A 22,294-nucleotide genomic window follows, 5' to 3' on the forward strand; every position below is an offset into this window, starting at 1 on the left:
ACATGCCTGAGTAAAATAGGTCAAACAATGCCTATAGTTCAGGCCTGAGGTGATGAAGTTCTTTACATATTAGTAGTTCGTTTGATGGAAAGCTTAATGAGATCCTTGGAGGGTGAAGCAATCTAATAAACACCCTCCATAGACTTAAACGGTTCACTTTCTATATTTTGAAGATGAACATAAACAAGGTCGGGAACCTATGAATGAATAATACACTCCAGTACAGGTTTGATGTTAGTATTATTATTCAAATTCTTTTTAAATATGTATTCATACTAGTTATGTAATTACCCGTTTTATGACTGAACATTTAGTTTTTGACAACATTAATGGATTATGAATTAAATGTAACATATATAACTTTTGGTGGGCATGTGGACGTGCACAAATACAGATATCTTTATTTTCTGATCATGTTTACAGTATACATTCTTATAATATGCTGTAATTCCACAATTATATGCCTTATCTGGATTCACAAAAACCTTCATGAGCCTATGTACATTTTCATTGCAGCCTTGCTACTGAACTCTCTTGTTGTAAGCACTGCTATGTACCCAAAGATGTTAATTGACTTTTTATCTGAAAAACAGATTATATCTTATTCAGCCTGTCTCTTTCAATTTTTTCTATTTTACTCTTTAAGTGGTTCAGAATTCTTATTGTTGTCAGCCATGGCTTATGACAGGTATGTGTCTATATGTAAACCTTTGCATTATCCAACTATCATGAGAAAAAACACTGTCAGCATTTTCCTGATTTTAGCTTGGCTTGTGCCTGCTTCTCAGATTGCAGTGCCAGTAATACTGAGTGCTGATATGAAACTCTGTAGCCTAACTGTAAAAGGAATTTTTTGTAACAACGCCATTTACAATCTCCACTGTGTGAATTCAAGAGCACGATCTATATTTGGTGTTGTTGCTCTGATGAACATTGCACTTTTCCCTGTGCTCTTCATACTTTTTACATACACAAAGATATTTATAATATCCTACAGAAGTTGTGGACAAGTCAGGAAAAAAGCTGCACAGACTTGTTTACCCCATCTTCTGGTTTTAATCAGCTTTGCCTGTTTGTGTGCATATGATGTCAGTATAGTTAGACTGGAATCTGATTTTACAAAAACTGCACGTTTAATAATGACATTACAATTTGTTCTTTATCATCCTCTCTTTAATCCAATTATCTATGGACTAAAAATGAAAGAAATTACTAAACACCTCAAGAGATTGTTCTGTCAATCAAAAGAGATCTAATCCATTAAAAGTGATATTACAGTAATAGTGATGTAAATGATGCTAATGTATAGTCATTTCTTTTGTGATAATGCAGAGATGTGTATATTCTGATACTTAGAGGGTATTTAATATAAGGATTTGTTTCTATGCTATAAAGACCCTCTTTACAATATGTCATGAATATCTCCAGCTTTAACAGTGTAATGATCAATACTCTGCAGTTATTCAAACATATGTTTTTGTAAATGTCAACTGCAGCTTTGTTAGTCAGTCATGGGCACGCTAGCTGTATGTAGAGAGAGGATGTCTCTTGAATTTCCTCTCCCATGGTTTCTCCCATTTTCCTTATGTGTAAAAGTTTGGTTGTTTTTTTTCCTTTGCCTTGTTTGAAAGGTTTGGCTGGGTTTCAAGACAGTTGCTAATGCGACCAAATAAAGCCCAGTCAGAACATTTCTGTGATAATCAGCTATGGAGATGTGATACTGGGCTACGTTGTATATGTATTTCAGCCACTGGAATCAAGGGGAGAGAAGGGGACATGCAACAAATGTCCCCAGGATCCAAATCAGACCGGGGATTTTACAATTATACGGTATGGGTTCTCCATTAGTCACCACAACCAGACACCCGAGATATGCTTCCATTATAATCAAATCAGCTGTCTACACTGTCTGTGTAACAGCTTTACTCCCATTTTGACCCAAAGCATTTGTATTTGCCCTGAGTAAATAGGTTTTTTCTGTTTTTTCCATTTTTCTTGTTTGGTAGGTGATTTGGACTGAGAGCAAGCAGTATTGCAATCCAGCAGTAATACTGTAGCCACGTTTCAACAGAAGGTACCACTTCCCATGATCACTGTTTGGGCTGCATAACAACTGCAATGTACCAACAACGTAATAATGACAGTAGTCTGAAATGAAAAATGGAATGAAATGAAGAATGAACAAAAAACATTAAAGGACGGGTTGACAATTTTTCAAGTCTGTCTTAAAGCAATAGTCAGGTGCCCAAATGAACATTGAAACAGGTTTTTCTTGCCATACTCATTCCTCCTGTTCATACTGATAATGCATTACAATGCATTTACAATGTAAGTGATGGGGGCCAAAATCCACAAGCCTCCTTCTGTGCAAAAATATATTTAAAGGTTTATCTGGAGCTAATATGAGCTTTAGCTATCCAAATGGGTCAAATCAAGTAGATATCTTTAAATATTACAGTCTTTTGAGTTCCAAAGTCCCTCTTTTTGTTACTATACTTCAACCGCAGCTCAACAGGAAACCCTGTCCAAAGAAACACAGAGGAAATTTGAAGACTGTAAATGTGTCAGATATCCACTTGATATGACTAACTCAGACTGCTGAAATGTCATATAAGCCTCAGATCAACTTTTAATTGCAATGCATTTTTTGCACAAAATGACTGTGTGGACACACTGTGGATTTTGGCCTCCATCACTTACATTGAAAGCACATTTGAAGGGGATCTTTTAATATCCAGTATGAACAGGAGGAATGATTACAGCGAGGAAAACTTCTTTCAGTGTTCATATGGGCACCTGATGTTGTTGTTGTTGTTTTAAGGCAGACTTGAAAAATTGTGAACCTATCCTTTACATTCATATTCTGGGGGTTAAAAAGCATATATAAAGCTAAAGCTCAAAGGTTGAAGGTGCTACATCTTTCAAAAGATGGACAGCTTCAGAAGGGGAGGAAGGAAGGGAGAGGGACAGGCTGTCTTACGCCTTATTCAGACCAAATCAGGCATTGCAGTGCACCTCCGCACAACCCTGTGGAGGGACGCACTTGTGGAGATGCCCTCTGCAACGCTAGATTTGGGTAGGGGTTGTGGGCATGTTTATTTGTAACCACTGTGAAACAATCAGAAAATAGCGTTTTATTCCTCTTATTCACCGGCTTTCACACTACCAATTCATTCCCTCTCTCACTGCTGCTCTCTCTCGCTAATGTCACAAATGTCTGAATCAGTTGGACCGGACTTTACCCTGCCAACTTCCTAGTACAAAGTCTGAGTAATGTCTGATTGAGCCCATGTGAGAATAAAGCAGTGAATTCTCCAGTGAATTCAAATCGAGTGATTTGGCATGTTGATGATGTTTCTATCATGCGACTGGCTCTGGATAAACACAGCAGGCCAGCAAAGCTTCATTGTTTTGACTGGGCCTGAATGCTTCACTGTGAAGTTAGTACCAATGGGATAGACGACTTCCTCTGATTTCTTGTAAAATCTGTTTTATTTCTGGTGAAAAGCTTAAACGCTGAATTACAACCACAGTGTACTTTTTGCTGCCTCCTGCACGCACTACTGAGGCACCACCCCTTGCCTAAAGCAAACAGAGTATTTCCAGCAGGTTAGAATGCATCTGACAATCTCCTGTTGTGTGCTATATTTTCATCATACCGAGGCGCATGTTTTGGCAATGTGTGTGCTTGTCAGAAGCTCTGTCATAAATTGACATTTTTATCCAGTTTATAAGTCATGTCTTATGCTACACTTTTAGACCCTGGTTGTTTTTATTTATGTATTAACAAGGTGAAAGATTTTAGTCATCAAGCATTTGTATTTTAAGTTGTATGTTTCCTGATCCGGACAGCCTGCCAAAGCTAGCACAACCCCGTCACCTCTGCTAAAACCATATCATGGCTTTGGGCTCCAGGTTAGAGGTCCGGCATCTAAGTGCTTGTGACCTCCTTGACCACATCCACAATCAATTGCTCCACTCATCTCCCCATCCGTCAGCTGTGCCCACCTGGCTGATAAGATGGGAGAGCTGGAAGGAGGAATATGCCAGATCCAGGAGGCTGAGAAGGTCATGGACACCATCACTTTTGGTCCAACATTCATTAACTCTTAACATAAGGGAATTTAACTCTTGTCACTAGAGGGCAGTATTGTTACATGTAGTACAAAGGTAATCAAATCAAAGTCCAATATCTCTTTAGTAGATAGTCACACAACTGTGAAAGGTATACCATTCGTCTTGTATTTACATGACAAATAACATATAACTTGCAAAATGATTAGACATTGAATTTACATGAATTTCAGGTTTGGCTCAGATATGCAGAGAGGCTTCACAAAAGTCCTCAGGAATGTGGGTTAGAATTTATGGCTTTGGTGAGATAAGAAAGTCTATGTTCCATCCAAGGTGAAAGTTGTTTTTCTCTGGTCCAAGTGGCCTTAAGGTCAGTTTATGCTTTTAATTCAGGCCATAATTCAAATTGTTGATCAGAGATGGTTCCTTAGGAGGTCTTTCTGAGTCTGTTGAGCATCACTGATCAACCCCCACTTAGAGTAGAGGGTTACAGAGGTTAGCTCTGCAAGCCGAGGGTCCACTCTTATCAACTTTGGAATCCAGGCAAGTCTTTCTCTTCTTCGTAGGAATCAAAGATTAGTTAACACAATTAAAGAACAAGCAGTTGTCCTTCTACAAACATGATGAATTCACTTGGCATGACAAAAATCTTCTTTTTTTGCTCTGTTTTGTTTACCACTCTTTCCATGTGCTTGAGTTCAAGATGGGTTGAGTAATGTGAACTACACTTCCTTACCTAGACACAGGGGGTGGCTCATTTTACCCACTGGCTACTGATATCCTACTGTGTCTGTTTCTTGTTTTGAGACTGCACTGCAGAGACTGTGGTGCATGAATGATTCTGATTCACTAACATAAGCACAGTGGTAAGAACAAAATTGTGGACATATCATGAATCTGATCTCTCTCTGATCTCATCTGATCTATAATTTTCTATGTACATATAGTGAATGAGGCCCAATGTGTACAGGAGTGATCTCAGGAGCAGGAATGAAGCGGACATGCCTGTGCTTTATGAGCCTCTCAACGGCTGAGATGCTCTAAACCCCCCTTCTACAATCTACCCCAGGGTTTGAATTATTTTTAAGGAATTTTCTTACTAATATTGAAGCTTATTCAGCGAAGTTTCAGGAGCAGGACCACACCTCAACTACGTCGATTCCAGCATTCCTATAAATACCACCTAACCCTCTCCTCCTCTTCCGCTCTTGTATTCTGCACTTCACATGCATGCAGTCTCAGTCTAGCTTCTCAGAAACAAGCTCAAGCTACCACCAGATATTAGCTGTTTTGTCTTAGATTTCTTGACAAACTGTACTCCACACCTAATTGCATGATTGCATTATCAAAACCTTGGACAAACACCGGGATTTGATTTTAAAAAGTCAACTCACCATGGAAGTAGTACCTTATCCCACTAGAACACTGCGCTCCCAGAATACAGGCTTACTTGTGGTTCCAACAGTCTCCAAAAGTAGAATGGGAGGCAGAGCTTTCTCCCATGATGCACTGAGCTCCTCTCTCCTCCTCCTCCTCTCCATCTGTATGCATTCATTTACTATTAATACTTGTTACTAACCTCACTTCTTCCCTGGAGTTTTTTGTGCTTTCTCATCTTGCAGGAGACCCCAAGACCCAGGCTGAGCCTTCGTGGTCCTGTTGATCTCCTTCTCCGGCCATTGCTGCTATTGTTGCCAGTCACTTTTCTTATTATTTCTTATTATTGTTGTTATTTTGCTTCTCTGTGTCTTTCTCTCTCAACCCAACCAGTCAAAGCAGATGGCCACCCACCAACAGCTGGGTTCTGCTTGAGGTTTCTTCCTGTTAAAGGGGAATTTTCCTTACCGCTCTCTCCAAGTGCTTGCTCATGGGGGAATTGTTGGGTAAATTAAAGGGTACGGTCTAGACCTGCTCTATGTGAAAAGTGCCCTGAGATGACTTTTGTTGTGATTTGGCGCTATACAAATAAAATTGAATTGAACTGAATGGATCATGAACTGCAGATCAACACATCCCATTCGGATGAAGATTTGTTTGAAACTGGTTCTTCTCCAGCCACCATATAACAGTTAGACCAAAGCTGAGTGTCACAGCGGAGCCACTGCACTCAGTGGTGCACAGACCGGCCTCATGGGCACCTCCACTCATGCTCCCCTATGCTGGTTGAAGAATGGGATGCCATCCCACAGCAGTGTGTGACCAGGCTGGTGACCAGGATGAGGAGGAGGTGCCAGGCTGTTGTGGCTGTGTATGGTTCTTCCACACGCTACTGAGGCTCCTGTTTGTTAAATGAATAAACTGTTAAATTGCCAGTATGTCTTGTTTCTTCAAACTTCAATCAGCCAATCCAGCAAACACCAAACAAGATTCAATGGCAGAATAAGCTGTTTGGCATTGGCAGAGAAGAATTGGCATATTTTTCATGGGCGCAACTGACAGACTCAGCTCTGCTGCTCATCCCACAAATGCATGTTCCTTACAAATGTGGCACCATTTAAAAGGGAAATAAACAGGCTTTCCAGCAGTATAAGATTTATTGCCAAGAAGCATTGTTACAACAAAGGAATAATCTACCAAACACAAATTTCCTTACTTTTTGTACTATGTTTACTATAACGTCACTTTAGTAACATCCATCCACCTCTAACATCACTTAGTAACATTTAGATACTGACACCAGGTTGCCAGTTACTAATACAACAAATCTAACATCTCTTTAATAATATTCATAGCTACTGGCACCAGGTAGCCAGTTATTAATTAATGTCACCTCAGTAAGGTCTATTGTTACGTGCATTGGGTTGCTAGTTACTATACAAATTATATAATACAATGCGCTCAACCCACAATCGAAAAAGCTGGGTGCTGAATCCTTAAGATGTTAAAATTGAATAAAGAGTGGAATTAGGCCAGCACACCTAGTCAACTGATTTTAATTTTAATTGCCACGCGGACGTTTCGGGCCAGGTGCCCTCCCTCAGTGTGTATACTGGCAATCAACACAATCCACAACAGGTGGACTAAATTATAGACATCCACACCTGACACAACAAGTTCATCCCGGCAGAGGGAGCTACACATTTGAATCATCATAATCAAAAAATAATAAATTGAAAGAAATTGAAAAAATATTAAATTGAAAAAAATGACTTATGTCCAGTTCAAGACAAACAAAAAACAAAAGAACAAATCTCAATCATGTGCCACATCACAGAGAACTATGTACGAATCACATGAAGAAAATATCCTGAGTCCATTAAAGGAATCTCCCATTCAATCCATTAAGAGCAAAGAGCAACTCAGAGAGCACGTTCGACATGTCTCCCTCTACAAAAGAGCCATGTATTAGCAGACACCTCTCCCCAATAATAATAATAATAATAATAATAATAATAATAATAATAATAATAATAATAATAATAATAATAAAGCCAATCAAAAAAATATTAATAAATATGATCAAAAAAAAAAAGTCATTCATATTGTGATTATATGTGTGATTCATATGTGTAGTTCCCTCTGCCGGGATGAACTTGTTGTGTCAGTTGTGGATGTTTATAATTAAGTCCACCTGTTGTGGATTGTCTTGATTGCCAGTATACATGCTGAGGAAGGGCACCTGGCCCAAAACATCCATGTGGCAATTAAAATTAAAATCAGTTGACTAGGTGTGCTGTTCTAATTCCACTCTTAATTCAATAGTTATTATACAACTAATCTAAAGTCACTTCAGTAACGTCCGCTATTAGACGTGCAAGGTTGCCAAATACTATTACAACTAATCTAACATCACATCAGTAACGTTTATCATTATGTGCACTGGGTTACAGGTTAATAATACAACTAATCAAATGTCACTTCAGTAACCACACCATCTGCTCCAGATATTGCATTCCTCATGCTGCTCGTAATTTAGAAGTCATGTTCTCACTTGCATTCTTCAATTTTCTCATATGCTCTGAATTCACCATCTCAACTCTTCACTGCAACCCAAGCTGCTTTTCAGGTTTATCTTATTTCTCAGATGACACCATCTCTCTCTTTCTCTCAACCCAACCACTCAAGGCAGATGGCTGCCCACCTAGAGCCTGGTTCTGTTCGAGGTTTCTTCCCGTTTAAGGGGAGTTTTTCCTTGCTGTTGTCGCCAAATGCTTGCTCATGGGGGAATGTTGGGTCTCTGTCAATTAGGAGTATGGTCTTGACCTGCTCTACATGTAACGCGTCATGAGATAACTTAGTAGTGATTTGGTGCAATTTAAATAAAATTGACTTGACCACCTCAAACAAACTAAAACCGATCAATCCAGTCAGCCATACCCAATTTTACTTCAAAGTTCCATTTCTGCTGAGTTCTTCTGATACCAACACAAAATACTTGCAATTTCCGAATCCCAGAGTTTATCATTGACAGATCCTCTCTTCATCTTGAATCTGGACAAGTGGCTACTCATTTCTGGCTCCACCAGCATTTCCACATTTCGCTGTCACTCCTTCAGGATCAGAGCCGCCACTTCAGCCTCCCATAATGGCATTCCAAAGCACTTCATACAACTCATGGGCTCTTGTATCATTGCTACACTCATTCAGATCTCAAAGATCTCAGATCTGCTCAATTTTATCTTAGGTAACTGGAGGTTTTGGGGGGTCCGTTGTTGCCTGGATGCTACGGTGGATTCTCCATAAGCTCCCCCACAATGCAGTCAGCAAGCAGAAGAACCATGTACATCAATTGTTTTTCTTAATAAATCATTCAAACGCATCTTGTTGATGGTAAAAGGGTTAAATCTTCAAACGAGGTGACAGGATCCGTCAGGATCTACAGTAATTCATGTTCTGCATTTTCTAAACATCAGACTGGAAAGCTGTTACTCACAGATTCCAAGTTTAACAATAAAATAATTTGAAGTAACAATTCTTTCCAGACATTTTTGTTAAATAAAAGTTCAAATTCAGGTTAGAAAATCAAAATATCTTTTCAGTTGTGTCAAGAGGATCATTACAATGAGTTTTCAGTTCTGCAACTTACAGTCAAATATCAAAATACGTGCAGTATGCAGTTCTGTGCATGGACGTGTATCCATATAATCAGTGTGTAAAGCAGCTTCTGATAACAGGACGTCCTGTGCCATGCGCACTCCTTCCTAAACAGAGTAGGCATACATCAACATCCTATAAGCTGTGAACAAATAAAACATGTTGGTGAAAACATTTTAAAAGAGTCCTGCTTACTTTACACACAGCTGGCATAGTGTGGATAACTTGTGCGCATTTCAAACACTTATCAGCAAATTTCCAAGCATGATTTTGTATCTGTTTATTTAAGGATATTGTATATACTTAAAAGCATAAATGAGGACTTTTCAAATATGCAGAGGAGGAGTAGAACTGTGGAGTTTAAATGGATTAATTGTCATATATTAATTGTTTGCGCAAAATAAACAACAGCACTGGTATGCAAGCAGCTGCAGCACATATGAGAACACATCATGAGAACACTTTCAGCTGATCGCAGAGACCACACTGATATCAACCCTCCATTAATCCCGGTAAGACAGCGAGCATGCCAAAACCCAAGCGTAAAAGCATTACAGAGCGTTACTGAGATTAGTAATGTAATTACAGAATTTCAAAATGTAATCTTACACTACATGTTACTGAAAAAAGTAATTACATTACTGTTATGTGTTACAGTGGAGCATTTTTGTCTTTTTTTTGGATAGATGATAGTAGAGAGAACACACAGGAAACAAGGGGGGAGAGAGGGGTATGACATGCAACAAAGGTCTCCGGGTGGAATCACATCAGGTACATTGCGGTTATGTGGTATGCGCATCAGGGCTCAGGAAGCCCTGCGAGTTTAATGAGATCCATGGAGAGTGAAGCAATCTGATAAAAAAAAACATTTCACAGACTCAAACGGTTCACTTTCTAAATTCTGGAGATGAGCACACTCTAAGTGTGTTTCAAAGTCAAGTATCTGTGGAGACTCTCCAGTGCAGGTGAAATATTTCACTGACAGTTCTATTCTCAGTTAATACTTTATCTAAAAATCTGTCTCTTTTATTTGTATAGTTTTTGACAACCTTAATGGATGATGAATTAAATGTAACATATATAACTCTTGGTGGGCATGTAGAAGTGGACAAGTACAGATATGTTTATTTTTTGATTATTTTTACTGTATATATTCTAATAATCTGTAGTAATTCCACCATTGTGTACCTTATCTGGACACAGCAAAACCTTCATGAGCCTATGTACATTTTTATTGCAGCTTTGTTAGTCAACTCTGTTCTTTTGAGCACTGCTATCTACCCAAAGCTTTTGATTGACTTTTTGTCTGAAAAACAGATCATATCTTATTCAGCCTGTCTCTTCCAATTTCATATGTTTTACTCTTTAGGCGGTTCAGAATTTTTACTGTTGTCAGCTATGGCTTATGACAGGTATGTGTCTATATGCAAACCTCTGCAATATCCAATTATCATGAGAAAATCTACTGTCAGTATTTTCTTGGTTTTAGCTTGGCTTCTGCCTGCCTCTCAGGTTGCAGTGCCAGTTGGATTGAGTGCCAATAAAAAACTGTGTAGCTTTACTTTGAAAGCAATTTTTTGTAATAATACAGTTTACAAACTTCGATGTGTGGTCTCAAGAGCACAAATTATACACGATATGGTAATTTTGCTTAATGTTGCACTTCTCCCTGTGCTCTTCATACTTTTTACATACACAAGGATATTTATTATATCCTATCGAAGTGGTAGAGAAGTCAGGAAAAAAGCTGCACAGACCTGTTTACCCCATCTGATTGTTTTAATTAACTTCTCCTGTTTATGTGCATATGATGTCATTACAATTCAGCTGGAATCAGATTTTCCAAAAACTGTACGTTTAATAATGACATTACAAATAGTAATGTATCATCCTCTCTTTAATCCAATAATGTATGGACTAAAAATGAAAGAAATTTCTAAAGAACTCAAGAAGTTGTTCTGTCAAGCCAAAGATCTGATATATGAACACTGAAAACAAATGTACAAACAAATGACATTTCTTCTGTAATAATAATAATAATGTAGGATAGTTCAAATTTGATTATTTTTTCTAAGACAAATGCGCTCAATAGACTATAATGAACTTCAACAGTTTAATGACTGATCAATGTTCTGACATCATTAAAAAATCCAACACATTTTTGTTCTACCATGTGATCAAGTTTCCTTTTAATTTTGTCTTTAAAGGCACAACCCATAATCCTTATGTAGACAACTAAATCTAAATTATGAGTATTTTCTGACATTGTTGCTTATGGAATTGGAATTAATTGGAATTGGAAGGTGTGTCCAAACTTTTAACGGCTATATACATGCAAATATACCTAAAATAGATATGATCCAAAACACAGCTCTTAAATTAATAACAGAAAAAAGACCCTTGTAAAGATATGGTTTTATGTTATTCTTATTAACATCATATATGGATGTCATATGTGAATGTCTGGTTTATTGATTACATTTATAATAGCCATAAACTGAAGGTGAACATTTTAAATGTTGAAAATAGACTACATCTCTGGGCTAATCTTTTAGATTTTAACAGCCTTGAACAAAAGAGCACATGCCTGTGTTGCACAGATCATTCTTTATTCCATTATTGTGTTTTAGGTGCTCATTTAGAAATAGTGTATTCAAACTAGTAATGTTTTTTTACTTACAATAAACTGGTGCCCTAAGTTTGTGCCATCTGAATCAAAATTTAGTTTTAATTAATGGCAAAAAATAAAAATAATAAAATAAACCACAGCCACTGCTGTTAAATAATTATTTCATTATCATGTATGTAACTGTCAGCAGTTTATGTGCAGTGTGCAGCTGCAGTACACACACAGAGGGAACCACAGACCCTTAGCATGTAGCTCACTGGCCTGAAAGCATGCAAACAGAGGCCAAGTAAAGCATTAGCCAATAATTCATGGATTTGAGTGAATTTCCAAACTGATTTTACACTTTTAACAAATCTTTATGAGCCTAATGTGGATGCACAGTATTTATATGTTTTGGTAGGTATTGGCTATAGAGCCAGTTATTTGATGCTGAATGACAGCTGTCAAAAAATTGGGCCCACCTGTGCTCTGTTGAAAAAGTGACTGCATGGCCTCTTAAAGGAGTATAAAGTATGGAGCTACAAAATAAATAAGCTGCAACAGATTCAGTTAATGATATGATTGAGTCAGTGTATCTTTTTGGTAATATTTTGCAGGTGAACCACACTTCTAAAGTGCAGCTACCGATTGAGAGAATTGAGGTTTTTCTCTAAATCCCTTCCAAATGTTCATGCAAAAGCAGATTTGAAATAGAATCTTCTGTAGGTATTATACAAAATACTATAGTGCACTCTACAAAATAAAGGAAATCAAAGGAAAGATGTAAATTATATTTTTAACACAGAGCTATTCAGCTAATAACTAAATTGTGTTTATATATTTTTAAATACAGGCCTGTTGTGGGCCAAGTGTGCACTGCAAGTTGTATAATATACAGTAAATATATGACATTAAAAAACATCCATAAATAAAAGTCAGATAGGCTACTGAGAGTCCCTCCACCTCAGTACAGAGATGACAGGGATTGTCTGGGATGTTGAGGAGTCAAAGACTCTCCTGCCCAGACCATCAGAATCCTGATAATGTTAGAATCATACAGGGACATAAATATTCCATATTATATCCAGAATATCATAACCAATCGAATTAAACTAAAATAGCATTCAAACTTTTAACTATGAAAAGATCACCACAATGGTGAGTTGTGCCCTCATGTGCCCTCATGTCCTTGACCATGTTGTGGTCATTTTATTTATAATGAAAGGACAAATCTGCAAATGTAGATAGTAGAGAGAGGTCATTTCTTCCATCTTTTCATATCTTTTATATTTGGGGTTTTGGGGTGACGTGGGTATGGTTGAGAGAGAGTATTATTCATGCTTAAGATTTGTCACCAACCTTTCAGTTAAATTGATTTATAGGCAGAATATCAAACTGAAATTGATTTTCAGCAGCAGATTTTCTTACTGGAATATGGATTTCCTTTCCAGGATACTCTGACTTGTTTTGAGGTTCTGATGTTGCCATGCGGCACATTTGGCTTTGGGTAATTTCTTCCCTGCATAGCGGGAGTGAGGAGCCTCTGCTATGGTGGGCCATGGGATTTTCTTCTCTCGTGTTTGCACACATGTTGAATCAGGTCACTGCAGCCACTGGACGTGTGTGTGCACTCATAGGTGCCTCATGCTGCACATACATTCCTGCTAATGATGACGAGGGAGGAACCATTCAGCAGGCAATTGCTAATCTGACCTCATTGCGTGATGCTGTTGATCATGATTAAATACTACAATCATAATGAAATCAACTAACAGTAGCTATCTCTAAGTTAGTAATTAATTACTAATGATTAATAATGATTAATAATGCCTTCATCAATAATTACGACATTTTCGATTATAACATACAACATAATTGTATTAAATGGTTAAATACATTACATTTGTAGGTCACAACATTTCCATCAGAATCATCAGTCAATATCACTTCTCACGATTTTCAATATTAACGTCATAAAGAATCCTTCTTTTGTAACATTACATCACAGATCCAGAAGTAGAATTTGCTCTTGGTATCTCGCTTCCCGGTGCATGACTATAGCCACAGTCTTCTTGATCAGTGCCTTGATAATGGGAATGATGCAACAAGCAATTACAAGGATCAGAATCAGAAATGGAGTGATTGGAGCTAACAATTTGAAAAAGACAGCATACCATGGACCGGTTATGAACCAGGACCTGCCAAATTTTGAATCATGATCAACAGCATCACGCAATGAGGTCAGATAAGCAATTGCCTGCTGAATGGTTCCTCCCTCGTCATCATTAGCAGGAATGTATGTGCAGCATGCGGCACCTACGAGTGCACACACACCTCCAGTGGCTGCAGTGAGCTGATCTAACACAATGCGGTTCTGAAGGGCAACTGTCCTAAGGCCTCACAACTCCTCTCGTTCAGCCCGCCACATAGCCAGCATGGTGTTTACGAACCCAGAGAACCTGTAGTTCATAGTCTCCATCCTCGGCATCACTTTACCTACTCCAAGAGACGGAAAAAGTGACAGCATGACTTTTTCAGCCATGGACCATATTTTATGGTCTTCTGGAACATTAAAGCCCCAGACAGGATCATGCAGCTGACTTACATCTCTCCTCATACACTGCTCACCCGGGAGTTCACCAGAGTGGGGAATAGCTGAAACAATGAAGGAGTGATCAGTCGGCTCTACAGCCGCACAGCGACCCACTCAGCCAGGAGGAAGTCGAGTGTACATGGTGTATCCACAGAGAAACATTACATCAGTCTGCAGATATGTCCCAAGGACATCTGGCACTGTGAAGTAAGGTGCGCACGCACTGCCCATCACTACCTGTGAATAATTTATATTAATAATAATAATTAATAATTAATTAATAATAATTTAGATACTGTTTTACCTATATATTTTGATCAAGGTGAAAGTTTTTAGTCATGGGGCTAACTATCACAAATGGGACCGCAGATACCAGGTCAAGACGAGCTACAGTCTGCAAACTAAAGCCTAATCTCTGCAGCTGCAGAGTCCACTTGTTGGACCTGTGTAGGTAAGTTTTCCTGCTTGCTGCTCTGGGTCAGAGCCCCTGCGTGTAAGTGCCCGTGACCTCCCTGTCAGCGGTTGTTACCATCCACAACTAGTTGCTAAACCTCTATGCACTTTTAGCCCTGTACTGGCCCCCTTTCTTATTTCTGTTCCCCAGCCACCTCATCCCCCCTCCATGGATCCACTCACCTCCCCATCTGGCTGTATCAGCTGCACAAGCCTCGCCGATAAGACTGCAGAGCTGGAAGGAAGAATATCAATGCTGTGCCAGATCCAGGACGCTGAGATGCTTATGGACACCATCATCTTCAGTCGTGCACAACTGTGCCCGAGTGCCTGAGGTTGCTGCTCCCTGCCCTGCCGTTGAGGCCACTGAAATTGCCTCTCCTCCCGAGTTTGATGTCACCATTCGCTGTACTGTTGCTGATGATCCTTCTCTGGTCACTGTCCCTGATGATTCCTGGGCTAAGCCTAAAGCCCTGGTCAGCTCCACTGCATCCCATCACGAGCCCTGGTCCCTGATCAGTGCTTGCAACAGGCGAGGGAGGCGTCCCTCTCGTGCTCCTCCTCATCATAACATCCAGCTGGAGAACAGATATGACATCCTCGACCTGCATAATTTCCCTCCTCTGGCTGCCAAATCCTAGCCTCCTCCTCTTTCTCCCCTGCCTTTCCGTGGGTCCCACTGCTCTCTATCACCTCCGAACCCACCACCAGCCATACCAGAGCACTCTTATCTCACCAGGGCCCGCTGCTCCATACCTCTTTTTACACCAGTGCTACTCACAGTCTCACTGGTGTTGACTCGTCCATCCACGCTCATTATTGGTGACTCGCTTGTTAGAAATGTGAGAATCAACAGAGCTCATACTCTCTTTTTCCCTAGTGCAACCGTGCAGGACATGATAAAGTCCCAGACATGATAAAATTCTACTCTGAAGTCAATAAAATTGTATACATGTGGGTATGAATGAAATATAAAAAACAGCAGTCCGAACTGTTAAAACAGGACTTCACCCATCTTTTCAACGTCCTTAAACAGTCCTGTAGTAGTATCTACATATCAGGACCAACTCCCTCTTTCGGCTGCGGAGTGGGGCATTTCAGTAGACTGCTCAGCCTCAACACCTGGCTCTCGTCTGCATGCGACTCCAACAGTGTTCACTTCACTGACAATTTCAATCTCTTCTGGGAACATGGACATCTTTTCAGAGCAGATGGTCTCCATCAGAACAATGCTGGCATGCGTACACTTTTTGCCAACCTGGCTAACAACATCAACCATCCTCATGCTCCCATGTCCACCCACCGGTCAAGTGCTGACCATGTCAGTCATTGATATTCCCCTGGTCCTGGTCCCTACCATAATTGTTCTACCGCTTACAGCGGTACACTTTCTACTGGACTCGGACCATCAAATGACACTTTTAAAATCCCTGTCAGGATTAGCAACAGGCAGTCGGAGGAAAACATTATGATTAATTGTTTCTCTTCGCCCCCATTATCTTCTCCTTTACCTCCTTCACCACCAGTCTGTGCCACTGGCTCCCCCTCCTGCCCAACTTATTTTTATAACAGCCCAGAGAGCAGTTTACCTCTTCAAACCCCAACAAGAGTTGCCCTACTGAATGTGAGGTCCCTATCAAATAAAACATTTATATGTCAAGACATTAACTCCTCTAATAAGCTGGATATGTTTTTCGTCACGGAAACGTGGCTAAATACAGATATCATTGCACTAGTAGAAGCCATGTCCCCAGGTTATGAATATCTCCATCACCCAAGACTTTCTGGTCGCGGTGGTGGTGTTGCCGTAATCTTTTGGAATATTTTAACTTGCTCTCCTGCTTCCTTCGGTGCTTTCCCTAGTTTTGAATCTCTGGGTTTTGTACTAATGGTAAATTACCTGTATTGTGTGTTATAGTCTGTAGACCACCAAATCAGAACAGAGCCTTTCTTAGTGAATTTTCTGAGCTCCTTTCTGTTGTCATGTCAAGATATGACAGGCTTTTAATTTTAGGTGATTTTAATATTCATGTCTGCTGTCCTACCAATACATTGGCTACAGATTTTTTGTATGTTATTGACTCTTCTAACCTAGTGCAATCTGTGACCTGCCCAACACATGTTAAAAATCATACTCTGGACTTAGTCCTTTTCTTTGGGCTTGCACTTAGCGATTGTGTTCTACATGACACCTGTGTGTCTGACCATAAGGTTATTTTATCTGACACTCAGCAACTCGCTCCCATATAATCAACTCTATCACATCCATCCTGTTTCTAGTGCTGATTCCACAGTTCCAGTTATTGAATCCTCCTCTACCTGTTTAAACATAAATGAACTAATAGATCTTTTCCATAAGTCTTGTCTGTCTATCCTAGACTCTATTGCCCCTTGACCCCTGGCTGAACGAATCCACGCGCTCCACTACATGTCTCCTATGAAATCTATAAAGACCTTCTCATTAAATACCAATCCTCTGTTAAAGATGCCAAAGCAAAAAACCTTTCAGATATCATCACCAAGAGCAGTCATAACTCCAGCATCCTGTTTAGCACCATGAACTCTTTCGTTAACCCCTCTGCTTGCTGCACCCAATTCCTCCCAAATCAGCTGTGAGCAGTTTAAGGACTTCTTTATAAACAAAATTGACAGCATTAGGTCAAATATTTCACACCCTATCAAAAATTTCTCACTGGCTATTGAGGACCCTTCTGTTTTTAATAATTTCCACCCTGTCTGTTTACCCCTGCTTGGTCGCATAATTGCAGGCATGAAGCCCACTAGCTGTCAGCTTGATATAATTCCAACAAAGCTCCTAAAACAGTCATTTGGAGCAGTTGGTCCTTGCAGAGTGATGATTTTTAACAGTTCTCTAGCCACAGACACAGTCCTGTCTTGTTTTAAACATGCCATAGTTCAGCCACTCCTTAAGAAGCCTGGTCTTGACCCGGCTATTCCAAACCGTTTTAGGCCAATTTCTAAGCTTCCTTTTTTTATCTAAGGTTTTAGAAAAGATTGTTTTTAATCAGATTCTGTCCTTTTTAAACCAAAACAATATTTTTGAGAAATTCCAGTCTGGGTTCCGCAAACACCACAGCACAGAGACAGCTCTACTAAGAGTGACTAATGACCTCGTCTGTGCTGTGGATGCCGGTAAATGCTCCATCTTAATTCTTCTAGATCTCAGTGCAGCCTTTGACACTGTTGACCACACAATTCTCCTGGATCACTTGCAACGCTGGGTCAGCCTCTTTGGATCTGCCTTTGATTGGTTCCACTCTTACATTTCAAACAGACAATTCACTGTTTCCATCAGCAGCTCATCCTCCACACCTGCAAATATTTCATGTGGGGTTTCGCAGGGTTCAGTTTTAGGTCTTCTTTTCTGTCTTTACATGCTCCCATTAGGAAGAATCATCCAAACTCATAACATCTCTTTTCACTGTTACGCAGATGATACTCAAATCTACCTCCTCGTCAAATCCCGAAATCAGGCTGATGTAACAAAATTACAAAACTGTCTCCAAGACATTAAAGACTGGTTGGCTCATAACTTCCTTCAATTAAATGAGGACAAGACAGAGATCATACTCTTTGGCCCCCCACATCATACCACTGCTATTACCCAGAACCTCAATCAGCTCACCACCTACATCAGACCACATGCTAAGAACCTGGGTGTTATACTTGATAGTGACCAAAATTTCAGCAAACAGGTAAATTCCATTGTCAGGTCCAGCTTATTCTAACTCAGAACCATTTCCAAAATTAGGCATTTCCTCTCACAATCTGACCTAGAAAGAATTATTCATGCACTAATATCATCCAGGCTGGACTACTGTAATTTCCTGTGCCTAGGCATCTCTCAGGCTACCATTTCTCATTTACAACTTATCCAAAATGCTGCTGCCCACTTATTAACAAGGTCCAAGAAATGAGACCACATCACCCCTATCCTTGCATCCTTACAGTGGCTCCCCGTTCATTACAGGATAAACTTCAAAATTCCGCCGGGGACAGGGCTTCTTCTGTAGTGGCTCCTTGGCTCTGGAATAGCCTGCCAGAGACCATTAGACAGGCTGAGTCTGATGCTTTTAAGATGCACCTTAAGACTCACATTATTCTCTGACTTTTAACTGTTTTTAATCTGTTTTATTTCTATAAAACTTTATAGAAAGTTTTATAGATTTTTTTTTACAGATTTTTGGGTTTTAATTTGTGCGTAAACGTGTTTCGATTTTACTCTTGCTCTATTTTTCACAACTATCTGTTATGCACATATATGTCTTTATGCTTATATGTGTATACATACGCCCGTCTTTGTGAAGCACTTTGGTGCAAAACCTGTTTGCTTTTAAAGTGTTATATAAACAAAATAAACTTGAAACTTAAACTTGAAACTATTTATCACTACTTAAAGGTTTTATGAGTAGGAATCAGAAATTCCCTCCTATTAGTGACACTTGTGGCTGTTAAATAAGCTGTATTGCAGGTGATGTCTGTTTTTTGTTCTGAAATGTGTATTGGTTGATGGAGGCAGCTAGCTGTTTCATTAGCTGGAGAGCTAATATCTGTAGGGTGTTTCTAGCACCGTTTTTGTTGTGTTGTTGTGTTGTTATGCTGGTCGTTTGTTGACGTTAGCGAGTGAGAGGCAAGGCACTCAGAAGTGTGCAAAAACGTGACTTCCATTGAATTTTTGTGGAAAATCCAGCTCGGGCCTTCACATAGAAATCAGTCCACAGGCTGTTACAAGCAACCAAGACAGTTGGGGAAGGTCTTATTTTTTACGTTACATTACTACAAATTCACTCATTGGCAATAAAAAACTATTAAAACATGGAATTGCTTCACAATTCTACATATAGAACCTTTGAAATCATTCAATATAAGTAATGTCTTTTCTTCTATTTTAATTAATTATACCATGTTGATTTTGAGATTATTGTATTAAATACATTCTGTTAAATTCAAAATGGCTGACTTCTTGGTGTACTTAGAGTATAGTTCTAAGAGAATTTTTTGTGCATCTGGACAAGACACATGTGCCTACCAAATTTCATTCATCTATGTCAAATTTAAGGGTGGGTATGTTCTTTTAGTTTCAAATTTTGTATGGGCGCCCTTGAGCCATTTTGCCACACTCATGCCCAAGACCCATAAAATATTAAATTTTTCACGACTTCTGACATATGTGCAATTATGTTGGGAGAAAAGAGAAGAAGAGGAAGAGGACTTAAAGCTGCAAGCAGCAATGATTGGGCCCTTGCACCTTTGTACACATCGGGACGCAATGCAGTCAAAGTGCTGTTATTGAGGAGCAACATGATGCAGCATTCACTAGAGGGCAGCAGATATGGATATACATTTTCCTGAATATTAGACAACTTCCTATTGCCAGTAGGTGATGCTGTGAGTATGACTCAATATTGACACATAGATGTGTTCAGGTGAGAACCCTCATCAAGCATGATAAATTTGGTGCAGATTGGATGATATACTTTCGAGTTACAACAACTTCCTGTTTCATGGCAAAACATTGAAATTTGACACATTGCCACGTCAAGGGCATTCACTGAAAACTTAAGATTTTGATAACTTTTCACCACAAAGGCCTTTAGATGACACTATTGGGCCTCATATTCCATGTGCATGAGACAAAGGCAGGCCTGCATGCAGTCTTGAAGCCTGATAACAAGGCATGGCGCCAGTGAAACAAAGGGAGTCCAAAATGGACTAGCAGTGTCTACAGTACATGTCATTGACCTGAGCTTCTTGATATACCTGACATCCTCTAGCCCATGTTGCAGCTGGTGATGCCTGTGAATCTGTACTGGGCCTGACTTTGTTTCCTCTAGTGTCTCACTGAACCATCTCTACACACACACACACACACACACAAGAACATCCACCTTGAGGCCCTCAACAAGCTTAGCAGACTCTGGATCAGGCCCTTTACACTGTCCTTGTTTTGTTTTTCTTTGTGGAGACTGTCACAACCCCTTTTGTCTCTGTTTCATCATTTGTGTCTATTTCACTTCTCAGAGGCACCTGAGTGTTCTAGGTGGCCTGACTGTTCAAATTTAGGTGGCTTGACTGATGCTTGATGGCTTGACTAGCAGCAGTGTTGGGCAAGCTACTTGGAAAGTGTTTTGAGCTAAGTGTTGGAGTATTGATACTTCATTATTGAATTACCTTGTTATTGTGGGTACCACCTCCTTTTTGGTTACGATTTGTTAGTGCCAGGACGGAGCACTAACCCTTGTTCAATTTAATCAATGAATCCATCTCATAATTGCAAATTCTTGTCCCAAACAGTGACCTCTGTTTACTGCAGCTCAAAGAAACAACCAAACACTTTTAGGACAAATGAAGACATTTATTAATAGCTAAACGTTTTGAGGATACATGATAAAGCACAAGACAATAAAGAAAATAATGAATAAAAAGAAAGTAAAATAAATAAATAAATAAATAAATAAATAAATAAGGTCTTGAAATGGTAATAAAAATAATAAAGAAATTACTCAGCAAGAATGGCTTGAGGTGTGTGACTCGAGGCTTAATGTATTGCAATGGGGAATGTTGAGGGAAAGCTAATTCAACTTCTCTAAATAAATTATCTTTTACATTATCTTTGACATTATTTGACATCAACCCTTGATCACAAAGCCATGTTATGCTCTACTGTTGGCAGGCAGGTGTTTATTGTGGTAGAGGCATCATCTTGACAAGTCCATCATTGTTTGGTGTAGCGTCACCAACGATGTTGCAGGGACAGAGCCTGGACTGTGGGCATGTCTTCGTAGGTGTGTTGTTGAAGGAGTCAAGCCATTTCAGGCAGCTCTGAGAGAGTCTTTAGGCGGACTTATCTTTGACTTTGCAGTATTGCTCTCAGTAAGCAGGTAGAGGTCCAGTTTCAAGAGTTCTTCTTCTTCTTCCAGAGTTTAAGTTGAGGATTCAAGCTTTGGTTGGTGCACATGTGCGTGTCACCAGGGGAGAAGTCCACCTAACCAGTCTCAGACTTTATTACAGCCACCCCCACAGTTGTGTAGCAAATGTGCTTCCTGCAGAGCCGGCAGAGATATATGGTTAGGCTGGGGTGCTGTCATCAGGGAGTTCAGGGAGTATAATAAGTTGTGTGACAGGGCGTGTGTAAATTTTATCCCCAACCCTCACCTCTGCTGCTCTGATCTACTCTGGGCTGGGAATCACCTTGACGACACGGCCGATAGACCAGAGAGCCCACGGCAGTTGAGGATCGGCTAGCATGACGACAGTGTTCACAGTGACGTCATCTGTTGCCGCCTGCCATTTCTGCCATGGTTGTAGACTTGGTAGGTAATACTTGTAGGTAAAACGTAGACCAGAAGTGGTTGGTCAGGGTCTGTCTCTGCCTCCAGCGCCTTCTGCTCAAGTATTCTGACTGTGGGTAGACCACGGGAGTAGTAGAAAGCTACCAGGCTGCCCAATGAGAAAGTGATTTAGTGTAATAGGATCCAGGTCAGCAATGAGGAGACGTAGCCGAAAGGCTT

General features: G+C 39.8%; 2 protein-coding genes across 2 annotated transcripts; both read left to right on the forward strand.

The window, feature by feature from the left end:
* The first annotated feature begins 329 nt into the window (after positions 1 to 329).
* LOC137192067 (olfactory receptor 11A1-like) lies at positions 330 to 1,256 on the forward strand. Its single transcript, XM_067602603.1, has one exon. It carries the CDS (start codon positions 330 to 332, stop codon positions 1,254 to 1,256), a length of 927 nt encoding a protein of 308 aa, XP_067458704.1.
* An 8,905-nt stretch (positions 1,257 to 10,161) lies between these two features.
* On the forward strand, positions 10,162 to 11,100 carry LOC137192068 (olfactory receptor 6N2-like). The gene has a single exon (XM_067602604.1). It carries the CDS (start codon positions 10,162 to 10,164, stop codon positions 11,098 to 11,100), a length of 939 nt encoding a protein of 312 aa, XP_067458705.1.
* The last annotated feature ends 11,194 nt before the right edge of the window (positions 11,101 to 22,294 follow it).

Source organism: Thunnus thynnus, chromosome 11, assembly GCF_963924715.1.
Source record: "Thunnus thynnus chromosome 11, fThuThy2.1, whole genome shotgun sequence".
Lineage (NCBI taxonomy): Eukaryota > Metazoa > Chordata > Actinopteri > Scombriformes > Scombridae > Thunnus > Thunnus thynnus.

Coding starts and splice junctions, on each gene's coding strand:
- LOC137192067 (XM_067602603.1), top strand. CDS start 330: ATGGATTATGAATTAAATGTAACATATATAACTTTTGGTGGGCATGTG.
- LOC137192068 (XM_067602604.1), top strand. CDS start 10,162: ATGGATGATGAATTAAATGTAACATATATAACTCTTGGTGGGCATGTA.